Source organism: Scophthalmus maximus, chromosome 15 (assembly GCF_022379125.1).
Source record: "Scophthalmus maximus strain ysfricsl-2021 chromosome 15, ASM2237912v1, whole genome shotgun sequence".
Classification (NCBI taxonomy): domain Eukaryota; kingdom Metazoa; phylum Chordata; class Actinopteri; order Pleuronectiformes; family Scophthalmidae; genus Scophthalmus; species Scophthalmus maximus.
This window is the reverse complement of record NC_061529.1, coordinates 17,681,855-17,697,423: the sequence shown is the minus strand read 5'-3', so window position 1 is coordinate 17,697,423 and position 15,569 is coordinate 17,681,855. Positions and strand designations below refer to the sequence as shown.

Sequence of the window (15,569 nt, the reverse complement as noted above, 5' to 3'; positions counted from 1 at the left end):
CAGAAAACATCCCTTGCTTGGTGTCACCCATCCATCCATCTTCTCTTTCCCTTTCATTTTCTTCATACCAGTCCACTTATTAGTTTTCTGATTCAATTTGCAGTCCGTAAATTGAATCAGGACAGTGACGAAAAATCCAACCCGAACAACATGTGATGAAAATCACTGACGCAAGGCCAATAAACACACAAGGAAGTCCCTAACGCGATGCCCTTTAGTATCCACTTTTCATTTAATGTCAATTGTTAAAGAATAAACTACATTTATTCTGGGGAGGAAGTTTCTCCGATTTAACATGGATTAAGATGATGTGCGGGACATTTACTTTACACCCTTAAATGCAAATTCCACAAAATTTAAGTCAATTTACCAGTTTTTTACAACCTTGTAAACACCCAAGCATCGGAAATTGCACAAATTCACAAGGCCAACGACCACTGCTAGTTTAATATGATTTATTTTTGATTTATTTTTCTTTTTGTCTGTTCGATTTCCGAGAAGAACATGTGCTTCTGTAGTGAAATGTGTCCAGAGTCTGACAGCAACAGGGAAACTCAACAACTGTGCAACAAACTACCTCATGGATTGTTCGCCTGTGTTCATGTTTTTGTACTAGTTGATGAATGAGACGTGCAGCTAATGCAAACCAGAAGCCACAAGACAAACAAAACTTAATGTGGTTATCACATAAGCACCCCCCACCCACCCCCACACACACACACAGACACACACGCAAATTAAAAGAGCTACATTAGCCAGAGCAGAGCACAAATGAATAGCATTATGAAATAAGAATTGTCAATGGACAACAAAGATTAGTTGGCATGAGCTATTTTGTTTTTCTACAGTGCTAAATACATTTTCATCATGGGAGAGGAGTTTACAGAGCAGGAGTCTGAACAAAGGTCAGGTGATTTTTTAAAGATTTTTTTTAACATTACTAACAGAGCATTGGGGCACCAAGGTAATGAGAATTATCAGCATCCAGATCAGTCATGTATATCTAATTCCTGCATGTGGAGTCTTTAACATTCATTTTGCTTTTATTGATTTATACTTGGGACTGTGCCTTGCATGGTATGATACTAATTAGGTCTAAATGTTTGAGTGATGTGCTCTGGCAGCTCCGCTCTGATCCACTGTTCCGTTAATCAGTACCGCACAGCACAGATGTAGCATGATGAAGCATAACAATAATTCAGTAGTCCTGGAGACTTTGTGCACAATTTTACACTGAGGGTAGATACTGTCGAGCTCAGGTTTACATCGATCACTTCAGCTCTGGTGCAGTGCAGCTCTGTGCATTTATTATCAGAACATGGAGCATATTCAATGCCAAGCACACGCTCCTTTCTCTACACTTTTGATGGGTTTTGCTGTTTGTTTATGCCTTTCATATTTAAATATTAAACCATTTCATTGTTGATCATCTAGGTTTAAGAGTACGCTGGTTTGCCATACATGTGCCTGCATTTACCTTCTGCATTGAAAAGACGAACATTTCTGTACAATTACTTACCATTATCGTCACTCTGAGTACTCATTCAAACAGAAAGGCCATTTCTGAATTTGGCCATGAGCCGAGCTGGTGGCACCATAGGTATATTACTGAGTTGGCAAATCATTTCAAGGTTATCAGGAAGACAGCGGCAGCCCCTATCTAGGACTACATTTCTTTTCTATTATGGAATATGACAGGGAGCATGTCCCACATTGCAGAACTGTTCTCAACCGATGTACTGTGGTGCTGTAACATCACTTCCCATCTGGTCAACACCTTCCCTCCTCTCTGAGCAGAGTCCAATCTGAGAGTCATGGAGAGAGCTGGAGCGAGGAGCGTTTGGTGAAAAGGGACCGGAAAGAGGTGACAGCAGTGAAAGAGGGGAGGATAGAGTGAAGGCACCGCAACATAAAATAAAATAAAAAGTAAGCTGGCAAAGGTAGTAACGCAAAGCCTTTCGAGTCGGAGCCCAGACGTTGGGGAAATCAGAAAAGCTCAGAGCCTGTTTGTGTAGTGGGGCTTGTGTGTGTGTGTGTTTGTGTGGGTGTGTGGGTGTGTGTGGGTGTGTGTGTGTGTGTGTGTGTGTTTGTGTGGGTGGGTGGGTGGGTGGGTGTGTGTGTGTGTGTGTGTGTGTGTGTGTGTGTGTGTGTGTGTGTGTGTGTGTGTGTGTGTGTGTGTGTGTGTGTGTGTGTGTGTGTGTGTGTGTGTGTGTGTGTGTGTGTGTGTGCGTGCGTAACTCGCACAGTCCTCTGCAAACAGAACACACAATAAACCCCAAAATAAACACAGAGTTTCCTTATTCCCAGTGCACTTGTCATAATGGAAAGGTAAAGACCTGCTGAGATCTGTGTGGATAACGTCCCCATCAGTTGCCTGTGGTGGGTTAAAACCTTTACTGACTTCACTTTTGGGGTTTAATATTATAAAACTAGTGAGAAAAACAATGATAAAATTGTGCACACCTAATTGGAGACGGTGACTCTTTGGGATATTGAATGCAAATACAATATACCACAAAACAGATACACAACTGTGCAATATTATATATGTTTCATAGTTCCAAAATTATTGTGTCGTACACAGTTACAGCAGTGGTTAGGAGGTAGATGAAGACTCATAGTGACCATCTTCAAAAAAAACATTACTTTTTAGACAGCCTTGCACTGCAAAACAGATGGGTCTTTAGAAGTGCCTCTGACATGACATACGTCGGGATCATCTGTGATGTTTCAGTGACTGATCTGTGTGAGGGACATTACTCAAATAAAAAAAACCTTTTTATTAAAAATTTTGGCAGCATATTCTTTGGTCAAATGACACAAAAATAATTGTGTTTGGATCAGATGGGGCCCAGCGTGTTTGGTGTGGACCTGGCCAGGACTACCACAGAGAGTGTCTTGAAATGCGGTGCCATGAGTGTAACAGGGTTTGGGGATATGACATTGACATTCACATTCATTTGTGTACTCAAAAAACTGAACATGACTCGCAATCCCAAGCAGCTTGGCAGGAGATGGATGACTTAATGACAATGATCACACAGACACACAGTTGTCAACTTAGACATAAGGAAACATCTCAAGTTAATCATCCAATTGGCGTCATGTTGTTGCTTTTAGCTCCAAACCATGAAAAGCAAAATCTGAAATTCAGCCGCCTGATATTCAACTTCCGTCCTTGGCTTGGTTTTTTCCCGTCTGCCTGTCCTTGTCTGTGTTTTTGGTTCTGGGTAGTTGTGGTACAGTGAATCTATCTGAACTGTTTTTTTCCTGGAAATAGCTGCAGGACGCAGAGTTGATGGGAGCAGCCTAAACTCTGCATGTAGTGTAAAAGAAAAACAAGCGGTTAAAATGCTACGTATAGAAGCAGAGTTTGCCAACAAATCTCTGTGGCTTTGTCACTGTAATTGGATTTTGTATGAAATTTTTGGTCCATTTGTTGATTTTATGTCAACTTACATTTATGCCAACTAACATCTAAAAAGAACATCATCCATAACCTGATTTGCCAACAAAAGCGTTGTCATATCAAACTGAGGACTCAGCAGCTTGTATATTGAGCATTGATCCTATGAGCATGTTTGTTTCACACAGCAGAATGTTTTACTGAAATAAGTTTTTTTTATTTACAGTAAAGATAGAGTAGGACGACAGCCCCTGTTTTATGTACTATACATGACAAATCTGACAAACGCTTAATGAAAAACAGTGCTGCGACAGCGTGATGGTAACGACATCCGCAACAACAAAGTTGAGGCAAATCTAAAATAACAAAACTGTTTTGTTGCAATGATGAATCTGTTACTGTAACAGCACTTGCTTTCAAGCATACAGTGTGTGTGTGTGTGTGTGTGTGTGTGTGTGTGTGTGTGTGTGTGTGTGTGTGTGTGTGTGTGTGTGTGTGTGTGTGTGTGTGTGTGTGTGTGTGTGTGTGTGTGTGTGTGTGTGTGTGAAATATATTCATTTCCTTTCTAATCAGGGAGGCAGGTATTTACAGTGCAAGTGTGTGTCATGACTTGTATGCAAAAGTGAAGGGATGGACAAGACACAGGGGGAGGGGAGAGACAGGGAGGGGGAGAGAGAGCGAGTGAGTGAGCAGGAGTGATTGTTGATGAGCTTGGAGCCAAAGAGAAATCAGTACAATTTGCTTAATAAAATTAGGGACAGTTGAACTACCCAAAGCCAGCGGGTGAGGGAGGACAGCATTCACCGCAGGACTGCAGCTTGTCTCAACACAAGAATTGACCCAAGTGTGTGGTTGCCTCACTACCACACACCCGCTGGCTTTTAGGTGCAGGCGTCGAGCCATCTCCGACCTCAGCCGTCTGCCGTGGAAACCGCCTCGCACCTGGCCACCTCTAGACCCTCCACGAGTCCGGGGTGGGCTTTAACCGGTGGGCTATGCATCACCAGACTAAGGAAGAAAGCAAGCCTCCCAAAATGGAAGAGAATGAGGAAGCCGAGATGACAGCTTCTGCCGAGGCCCTGGACAGTCCCTCGCCCGAAACTTCAGGGTCTCAGGCGGAGCAGGCCTGTGCTACCCTGACCCCCAACCCCCGCAGCAGCTGTGGGTTTTTCTGTCAGCCATGGTGCCTGCTCCTTACACTGATCCTGCTCCTGCTTTCTCTCCTCGGCAGCTGGGCAGTGGTCCACCTCACCCTGGGCACCCACGGCGGATCGCCTTTTCGCGTCTCGGCCAGCTACGATCAGCGGATCCCACAGGACGACACGGCCACCATCGAGCCCCACTTCACCACCAACTGCACCATGGGTAAGCTGGCACATGTTATTTCTGTCCAGAATTATTCTAAGATAAATAGTATGGGGGTTTTTTGTAGGTGCACTTTTGTGTGAGCACTGTTGCTACCTTTGATGAATCGAAAATGAAATGTTAAATGTCATATTTTCTGATTACATTTCCAAAAATGCAAACTGTTTTTATCGGTTTAGTATATTTATAAACTGAGTATTGTTGGTGATTTGGGTTTTTCTAAATATTCAAATATAAAAAGATACGAAAAAAAATACAAATCAACATATTAGGTACAAACTCTTGGGATCCTTGTAAAGTTTTTAGTTTTTAGTGTGAGTGTGTTTCCTGTCACAGTCTCAGTATATAATGTGAGCAGACCAAATGTGTCTCACATGTCTTCAGAGTGGCCGAGTTGCCAAAGCAGTTTAAACATGTCAAACTGGAAATGGCTCGGCTACATTCTGTGATTTTCTAACTTCGTTACGCCATGTTGCGGCATGAATGAGTGAGTGAATGAATGAGATGCGTAGACTGCTTCAGACTGAAATAAAATCTTCTCTGTCAACCTCGAAAGCCGCTGAAATTGGATTAAAATAACTGATTCAATTTCCTCTGCGCTAGATGCAGAAGCACAGCGGGCCTTGCTTGAACATTTCAAGTGTGCATGTCCAAAGGAAATAAGGACTAAAACCCCTGTTTCCTCTAACAGATAGATGTGTGGTACGCAGAGATTTACAAAATGTCCAACCGAGCAGGTGATGTTTTTCTGGCACAGATTGTTGTTGTGTACAAAGTCATCCAGATGTGTCTCATATCGTCGTTGAACTAAATGTCGAAAAGGGGATTATCTTGTGAGGGAGGGGGTTAATTTAGTGCTACTGTAAGAAAAAGTTACCCAACTTGTTTACCAGACTGCAAGAGTCTGCTGAGCATACAAGAATAATCAATTAAAGGATGACCAAGAGAAATGCTCCACCAGTAGCTGCTGATTATGGACAAAATTAAATCTTAAAACTGGCAGCAGCGTTCAAAAGACATCCCTACATTGATATAATCTGATATAATGCCGCTTACACAACATTGTCCTACAAACCTACCTTTAAAAAAAAAAATCAGTTTTGCAATGATGTGTTTTTATTTGCATCCAGATTTAGATATGCTAATTAGAGATGTGAAAACAATTTTTTTGTTGCATCTGCATTACGGAGAACATGCAAAATTAACTATAAACCTTCAACTGTTAGCATTTACAATACCCGAAATATAGACTTTTGTAGATTAGAACATATGTAGCCTTATTTGGGGATGGTTATTAATTATTCATTACTTGTGGTCTCGTAAACACATTTGAAACATTTAGAAAGTTTGGCCTAGCTTGCTTTTTCTCGCTCGTAGAACCATGGCAAAATTATGCTCCAGGATATATTGGACAGCTGGAGATGTTACCTTGTTATGTGAACACATCCCCTTCTTGTCAACTCTTCTCAACTCTTGTCATCCTCAGTTGCCCTGATTTCTGGTCAGACATTTTGTGCGGATCACTAGGACAAAAGCCTGACAGACGGAGCAGCACTGGTTAATGTATCTTCAAATGCCACTCTATTCCACATACTGGAAAGCATTCAAGTGGGCTTTAGATTGTATTTCCAATAAAATCATACAGAGCATGTTATAAAAAGGTGATCATTCCCCAAGGCCTCTTTTTGAATTCAGAGCGATGCCTACAGTCCAGCAAATTTAATCTCCTTTACTTTAATACAGCGCGAGTCTCTTTGAGCTCAGCAACAATGAAATAGCTTTTATGCTCAGTCAATATTTAGTTTCGGATGAATGGGGAACACCGTTTTTTTGAAAGGTTTGTCCAACTCTTATTCTTCAAATTTGCTCCTCGTGGGATGTTTGGACTAGAGGCCAGGTCAGAGCAGTTATTTCACAGGGAATTATTCATCATTGGATGTGCAAGAGCCAAGACCAGCAACCTGACTTTCCATTTTCTGTGTGTGTGTGTGTGTGTGTGTGTGTGCGTGCGTGCGTGCGTGCGTGATTATGAAGAATGGAGAAAGAGATCATGAAAAGGAAAGAAAACGGGGAACTAAAATGGAGCTTACACGCTCTTAAATTTGAGATTTACTTAATCCTAGTCCTTATCTTTAATCCAAAAGATGTGTTCTGGTTTTAAAGTTATCCTCTAAGTGAGGGCTGGCAGAATCAGTCAGTTCCCCTATAACTATCTCCACAATCATTTAGCATGAATAGAACGGCTTATGATCAAAGTGCCCAACACAAAGTTAACTCACACACAAGCAATGATTGTCCAGCGATTGTTTCTCTAACTGTCTTTTCTGTCACCGTGAGGCCGGGGCAGAGCGGCTGCCGTTGCTCATGCAAATCCAGTTCCGTCGAACAGTGTATCATTGTTCTCAGGGTTCGCCGTGTTCCTTTTGCCGGGCAGGACATAAGCTGTGGCTAGTAGAAGGGAAAAAAAAGCATGCAGACGTGCTGCACTCTCCTCAGGCAACACCTGAGTCCCCAGCACAACACCCACCGCACACATCCCACGCCCAAACTAAGCCTTAATCCGTCTCGGCACGCTCGCCGCATGGCCTCGCGGTGTTCTGAACCTCCCCCACTCTTCCCCTCCAGCACCTGTCACAAGGCTTGGCTCAAATTACCCTGCCTTCCTACCTGGCACAGAACATGGAGCCAGGGTGTTCGATTAAGATTCTCAGACTCCGTCCCTGGCAGGGACTCTCATTTGCTTTATTTGTTCCACTCCCCTGCACTCATAATGTGCTAATTGCTGCTACGAATGTTGATAGTGTCATTTGAAGTATACATTTTGACCGATATAAGTCTGTGGATAATATATAATGTTCTGGATTTATGAAGGCATAATTCACTTAGATGAAAAACATGCTGAGGATTAATATTTCCAACTGCATGTGGTGCCTTGTTAACTGTGTTTTGAGCATGTCGGCCTTGTGATGTGCAATAATCAGAACGCAAAAGTTTCCTCACTTACTGTTGACTCGTTTCAATTCTTAATCTAGATAAATTCAGTTTGATCAAATTTGACAATGTCCATTTCCTCCCTCTTAGTTGTTTTTCTGGAGCAGAAAGGGGGCGATTACTCAACCCAGTGAAGTGTGTGGAGGTATAGTCAATACAGGATAAATAAATGGACGAGGGTTTGACTTCTTCCTCCGTACCCCTCCACTTTAATTAACTCATCAGTCACAGGGCCAACAAGCAATCCAATTTGTTTCTCCTTAAATGACTTGTGTGGCTATATGCCTATCTCTGGAGCGCATCCCTCCTGACAGGAAGTTAGAATCCCGCCTTCTGCCAGTGTTCCTCTGATGTTTGTGCATAGCTGTACAGGGAACCTAATTATTCAAGTGCAGCAGCTCTGTCAATGACACTCTTAACATCCTACGGTTTCTCTCCTGGAAGTAAACAGAGACTAATGTGTTGACTGACAAGCTCATTACCAGATTATGTCAATGGCAGTTTTGACTTTGCCTCACTCATGGCACTGTGGCAAGGCAGAAGGTCACACTTGCCTTATAACAATGTTTGTCCACTGAAGTGCATATTTGGTATTTGTGCCCACGCGCCAGCCTGCAAACTGTTGCAATTCATTTTTTCCAATTGCACATGTGACTGGGACAAGGCAGCAGTGAACCCCCGTGGGAATTTGAACCCGTGACCTTCCCTTCCCTTGCCCATTTCCCTAACCATTACACCATGCTGCTGCGGGCCCCTAATGGAGCGTTACAGCCAGTCTATACTCTCCGATTAGGTACACAGCAAAGTGAGGGTGTCCCCAGGCCCATCAATCACAGATGGCCCTGTAGAGGCAATGAGGGAAATGGGTTCGGAGAGAGCCAGTGGAGTGGACAGAGTGTTGGACATGTGGATGGATGGGTGATGGTGAATTGGAGGGGGGAAAAAGCCACTCAGTGTCATGGTGTGGTGCTGAGGCTCACCTTTAAATACACACATCTGCAGCAAGAGCCTTTAATTGAATTTTCAATTTCACCTTGACTGCATGAATATAATAAACTCATCTCTGGAGTTTTTGTCATTGGTTAAAAAGCCTAAAGTGATCAAAAAGATACATATTTTGGACGGAGATAAGAAAAGAAAAAAACACACTGTCCTAACAGAGTGGGGGTGTTGGTGAGATGAAAAGAATGTCAAAGTTGCAGCAAAAGGTTTTGGTGTTGTCGTACAGTCACGGTCGCCTGTAAGAGTGAGCGATAGAGTTTAACTGATCTCATTCTTTCCCTTCACTCAGTCCAACAGTGCACAATCCATAGATGTGAACGTGTGCAGACTGAACAATGTCAAGCTAGTCTACGAAATAAAGCTTTTTTCATTTATCACAGTGAGTTTACAAAACAGGGATTTACAAAACAACATTTTTTGCAACAATGCAAATTGTTGTATTATGTGTATTTTAGAGATACTGATTAAGAGAAGCGTAAAAACTGAGCTCTGTTGCACCTCAACCTTTCTGTCCGCCTCCCTTCCTGTTACTCGTTGATGCCGATTAAATGTATTCTCAACATTCGATCATAAAATATGATCTCTACCAGAGAAACGAATGTCCACCTTTGCCAAGTCCATTGTACTTTAAATAGGTTATGCTGACATTTGAATTCCTCATTGCATCAGAAGTTGCACCTGAGAAAGAGAAAGTGATCAAATGTCTGTTGCACTCAAAAAAAGTTCACATATATTCAATATGTGTAAACAAAAATCAAATGCATAATATACTAACTACATTTATCAACATACTTTTGCTGTAGAAGTTTTAATAAAAAAGTTTGTAATGTTTAACCTTTACCATGGTACAGTAACAGATAACAATTAAGAATATTGGATTGGTACATCACTTTCACTACACACACAAGGTTGAGTTTGCAGTTATTAAACAACCCAATCCAGAAAAATAAATCGCTATATTATGTGGAAGTCATTTTATGTGTTAATTTGCTATTTACTGCCCATTCCTCACATACACAGACTTACTACAGACTTACTTGGACCAGGCCACAGGCCTTACTATCCATAAGTACGTATGTAGGCTATATTTATATCCCTACACAGGCCATTTTTTCTATTTTTTTTATTTTTATTATCAACTTCTGAGTTTTACTATCTGCATGAATAATTGGATTGAAAGAACAGAACTAGAAAGTAGTTTGATCAGATACTTTGTTCCATAGGAACAGTATATTAGCCAAGGCCAAGGGAAATCAGCAGAATTTATTTAGAGGTAATTTGAATGGATTTCTTTTTTTTCCTTTTTAGTGAAAGTATCTTTGGATCTTCTGCTCAGGATAATTTTAGGTCCATTGAACTTGGCAGAGGTCACATATTGTAAGCCCAATGTCCAATGACATAAAAGCAAGTCAAAACAAAAAAACAACACAGCTCATCAATTTACAGATAATACAGCCTGCCAAGACAAAGCCCTATCTGGCAAAACTGAGCTAAATCACACTCTACCTATAATCTCTTGCCTTAGGCAAGAGAAGCATCCCCTCAAGACAATCTGGTTTTCAGTTGCAGGCACTTTTCCAAGGCAATCTACACCGGCAGTTTCATTTTAAGATATTGAGCAAGAGTTAAATGGCCTAGGGCATCGAGTAGAGTGTTCCCAGCTTACACATGCCAAATGAAACAGATGTCTAAATCCACCCTGACCTGGCAAGGAGGAGAACATTTCTGGATGTTATGGACTTAAAGCATCATTGAAGGAAAATCTGTCATAAACATTCAACCACCTTAAATCTAATTTTATCCTGGCAGTGGGGACATTTGTTCCAAGAATTCCTGCATGACATATCTGTATAATGTGATATTAAATAATCACTTTTGTCTATTTCATTTAAATGACAGGCTTTACTGCGCTGTAGAATATAATCACTATATAGCTACGGTATGGTTTTATGTTTCCATTTTTTGTAACTAAATTCAGTTAGCTAGAGATACAGGTGCTCTTAAAAGACTCCCAATGCCCAGTGAACAGAAACGTCTTTTTGATGAGAGGGGTCAGAGGAGAATTGGCAAACCGGCTCAGGCTGACAAACGCTACGGTAACTCAGATAAACCACTCTCTACAACTGTGGTGAGCACAAAAGAAAATTCTCTGAATGTACAACACATCGACCCTTGAGGCAGATGGGCTAGTGTTCAGCATGATAATGTGTCATGCTACAAAGCATAAGTCCTCTCCAACTGAATCCAGTTGAGCACCTTTGGGATGTGGTCGAGCAGGTGACTGGCAGCGGGAATGTGCAGCTGACAAATCTGCAGAAATGATGTTGATGTAAACATGGAGCAGAAGAGGAATGTTAACATCAGAGTTACATTATGGACCGCCCTCCCCAATAATAATATTGTGTTCTGAATAAAGAGCTGGATGTGTAGAGGTTCTTTGTATCGAGGCACGTACATATCACAACAGCTGCTAAAGTAATTGTAAAGGGGCAGTAAGAATTTTTGGAGAAAGATTGTTTCTCTCTTTGTTGTTGTTGATGATTTAACTGCACTGATCAGCGCTCAAACCCGCAGCCTCAGACATGGTAAACCGACGTGCTAACCGCGAGGCCAAAACCCATAGCGGTCATTGCGTCTTGCGCTTGCACGTCTCTTAGCATGTCAGGGAGTGATGTTTGGAAACTGCACATTGTTATTCATTTTATGGTGCAGAAATTCACATATATTTCTGCTATCCCTTATATTTTATCCTAATGTTAGTGCAGTGAGTTTGCTTTGCTTTATATGATGCCAGATCTGCTCCAGTGTAATCTAACCCCAAAACACATAAGTATACGTTAACACTGAGGAATCAAAGCTCTCTGGTATAATACTAATGGCTTTAAAACAAAGTAAAGGCGACAGTCTCGCTGCAGCCACGTTTGCCTGTGGGCAGATGCTTTGACGTCAAAGGCATCATAGCATTGTTGGTCAGTAACAATGATGCTTTGATTCATGAGTTAGATAATGCACAAAGTGAATTTTAGTCTTTAAGATAATTCAAGGAAATAACCAGACAAATTGGAGATGAAATCAAAACTAGCTTTGGTCTTTCCCGAAACATTTTGTACATATAGCTACATGAAATGTTGTAAGTCAGACTATCAGTCGGCAAAGTAAAAATCAATTATGTGAGCAACGATGAGATTTAAGAAGTGCACTAGAACTTGTAATTGTGTGGCAGTGGTTGCCGATGGCATGCTATCAGGGCACTTTAACAAGTCAAGCAGTTAGAAATAGACGATACTAGATGATATTTGAGTGGAAATGATATCTCTGCGTACATCTGATCTCAGAACAGTGCTCTGTCCCGCAGGATCTGCGGCCAGTTGCACCAACTGGTCTTACGCTAAGTCGGTCGTAACTTGACGTTCTGATTCGCAGGCCGAGAGTTACGCCTGTTGCATCAACTCCTCTTAGGAAGGTGTTCCGTCTGTTTCCTTCAGTTGAGGCCTATATGAACGTACAGCATCAAATGAACAAACTCATATTCGAAAAATGTAACTTCTATACATTGTGTTTTGTACATGATAACACATTTTTTAACTTGAAATGGCATGATTAGTTTTCTAAATAACATACGGAAAAGACTGTTCTGTTTTTTCCATGTAATTTGAGAAAGTCACTTAGATGAGATTTTTTGTCTGTTCAGCAGTTTAAATGTTATATTTAACTCTTGAGTTGGTCACTGCTGTGACCATATTCTGAGTGTTTAATCTTCCTGTCTGCATCAAAGTAAATGAGTGTGGGATTTCCCCCCTTCTGGTCTTTATATACTGCCCCTGCTGAATTATATTTATCCACTGTGGGGACAAATTGTATCCCCCATTCACATTGATCAGTGCTACTTCACAAATAGAACGAATAAGATACCTAAAATAGACATTTTTAAACTACGTAAAGCGCTGTAATGTGAACAGTATGTAGAGCGATAGAATGGTAAAAATAACGGTGGTCCAGCCAGTCGTGTGCTTTGCAGTGTATGTAAACCTCACTCGCCAATACCTTAAGAGACGTGACAGACGTGACAGACGCTAGGACCAATGGGCTTTAGCCTCCTTGGTAGCATGTCCGTTTCCCATGCCGGAGGTCGGCACTCCTGTTACACATGATCAAAACATCCCCCTCTCTGTTCTTTTCACAAATCACACCCTGATGGCAAAAATTCAAAAAGTGCTTACTGATGACATAGAAAGTTAATTTTACTGAACACTATAACCTGAACTGTCACAGCATTCTAATATTAACTTTCATTATTATTAAATTATGATTATTATAGGTTTCGGTATTGTGTAACAGACATTACACAATACCGAAACCTATACCTACACCTAACCTGTGAATGTGCCAGAAACAAAACAAAGATTATCAAATGCTAAGTATCAGCAAACACTAGCATAAGCTAGTTACATTAATTGTATGTACAGTCTGTAGTTCTGCTTGCCTATCTGTAAAAGTCACTGCATGCAATTGGTTGCTAAAATTTGAAACAAATATTATGGTTTACAAGGACTGGTTACACACTGTCTGAGATGGTTGCACACATTGTCAGCATGTTGGTTAGTCAGTAACTCCCCCTCTTTTGTGCAAATTAAAATATCTCAACGACAATAGGATAACTTATTATAAAAGTTTCTACAGCAATTCATGCTATTCTTGTAATAATTTTGGTAGTTACATGTCTTATCTGCTATCTCCATCACTGGATGAAAATGTGATGACCCAAATATCCATGACCGTAATGACATTCCCATAGGTTTGTAGCATGAGCCAAATGTGAGCATGCTTACATGCAGATGTACCTGCTAAACTGCATGTTAGCAATGCTCCTGTTAGCAACTAGCTCAAAGAAAGCATTCAATGCTGGTAGCACGGCTGCAGACTCTTAGCCGTATGCCTGCCAAATACTTAAAGCTTCATGGAAAGTCGTTAATAAACATGATATGTATTCCATGTGTAATTAAGTAGACATCTCATTCTTTAGGTTGTTAAAAAAATCCTCCATGGAATGTAGAATAGACATTAAAGGCGTTTTCCTCGTCTGCTTCTGCCCCTCTGCTCTTGTGTGTGCCTCTGTCTCTGCAGCCGTGAGTATGACAGATAGCGATAGTGATTGGGGAAAACTCTGACCAATCGAGCGTGGCTGTGTGCAGTTAATTGAATTTATGGGCGAATATCTCTTGTCCTGTCGACTGTCCATTGGTAAACCCGGCTGCATTCGTCTTTAGCATCCCAGCCACTGTAAAACTCTATGAATATCTCAGTATTCTGCCTTCAGTTTGGTGGCAGAGTAGTGGTGCATCCATTGCTTGTTCCCCTTGAGATTGTTCTCCCTTGACAGAGGACAGTATGTGTACATGAATACAAAGCAATGAATTAGTACAATTGGATAAATGAGTTCCAACTGCTTCTAAATTTTCATGAAAGACTCAGTCAGGTCTGTGGGGTCTTTTCCCTTTTGTATTTTCCATTTTTGTTTGTAGTTTCCACTCTGTACACACAAAGCACAAGCAGATATTAAACCAGGCAATTGTTCAGACTGTGTTTTGTTGTTTCAGCGATAACACAGGCTAATATTGATTTCAACAGCCTTTCCATAACTCTAGATCAACTTCAACTAAGGACACATCTGTCTGTATTCAAATCAACAAGCCAATCTCCACCGCACCATAGCAAAAGATTTTATTCAAATGGTGAGTCAAAATGCTTTGCATGATCTTACGATATGCCCACAGAGTGCATATCTATCAGTGGAATCGCAAAACATGATATGTGTGATGTGCTTATGCAAAAATACTTGTTACAAAATACAATGTTACAATGATTTCAACTAGTGGAGTGTGTGAAAAGGGGAACTGCTACTTCCAACACACCATCACTTCTTTGTTGAGCATGCAGCAAAACCATGATACCTTCAAACCAGAGTTTAACGCTAATTGTATTATACACTGTCATGTATAATTATACCAGGACCCTTCGTAGCAGCTTTTAACATTGATAGATGGATTAAATCTAATCTCTCCATCTGCAGAATGTCACCAGTAGCAATACTTTTGAAAACCTTTTCAGCATATACGAATATAGCCCTTACAATGACTCTTGTCCATCTATTTCTTCATAGTTTACCAGTTATTCACTTAAAGTATAGTCAATCTCCTCAATCCTTGTAACCAGAAATGTATCCATATACATATATATAGAGTGTGACTGCATGACTTTGGCTCTCTTCAATCCTTTCACAAAGGTGATATGCAGTGTAAAAAGCAGGATTTCAAAATCAATATCAATGGGTTGACCCGGAACTTTGACTGTAAAAACCCAATGGACCTTAAAAAATACATAATTTTGAGGGGACATCAATTTGTCTCAAACCTTACAAAGCTTGGAGTCACTAGTGAGAAACTGAATCAGTTAATGTTGTTATTTTTATCAGAAATATAATATGCTCTATTAAAAAAAAACATAAGGGTTGTAGTTGATTGAATTGACACTAGAGTCTGTTATGGGTTAAAAGACTGGATTTGTCGATTTGTTTAAATTTTCTTGTCCTACAGTATTTATTTTAACACAGCGTCTTTGTCTGTCTATGAATAAGTTTAATTTGTTGCCGCATGAAAGATTTATTTTACGCCTTGTCTTCTGGGTTTGTTTTCGTTTGAACTTTTGTCATATACGCCTACAACAAAATTTCTTTAATTAGCTATAAACTTGATCTAACTGAGCTCAAGAGAAGTGAACGGCGTGACTCTTATGTATAACGTCGGTG

At 40.7% G+C, this 15,569-nt stretch overlaps 1 protein-coding gene across 4 annotated transcripts in view; it reads left to right on the top strand.

The window, feature by feature from the left end:
• Positions 1–15,569, top strand: part of alk (ALK receptor tyrosine kinase) — a 314,269-nt gene that overhangs the window by 246,238 nt on the left and 52,462 nt on the right. For all 4 annotated transcript variants that reach the window (XM_035610012.2, XM_035610013.2, XM_035610015.2 and 1 more), the window contains exon 5: positions 4,638–4,771. In XM_035610012.2, the coding sequence (XP_035465905.2) occupies positions 4,638–4,771 (134 nt within the window). The remainder of the gene's footprint in view (positions 1–4,637; positions 4,772–15,569) is intronic.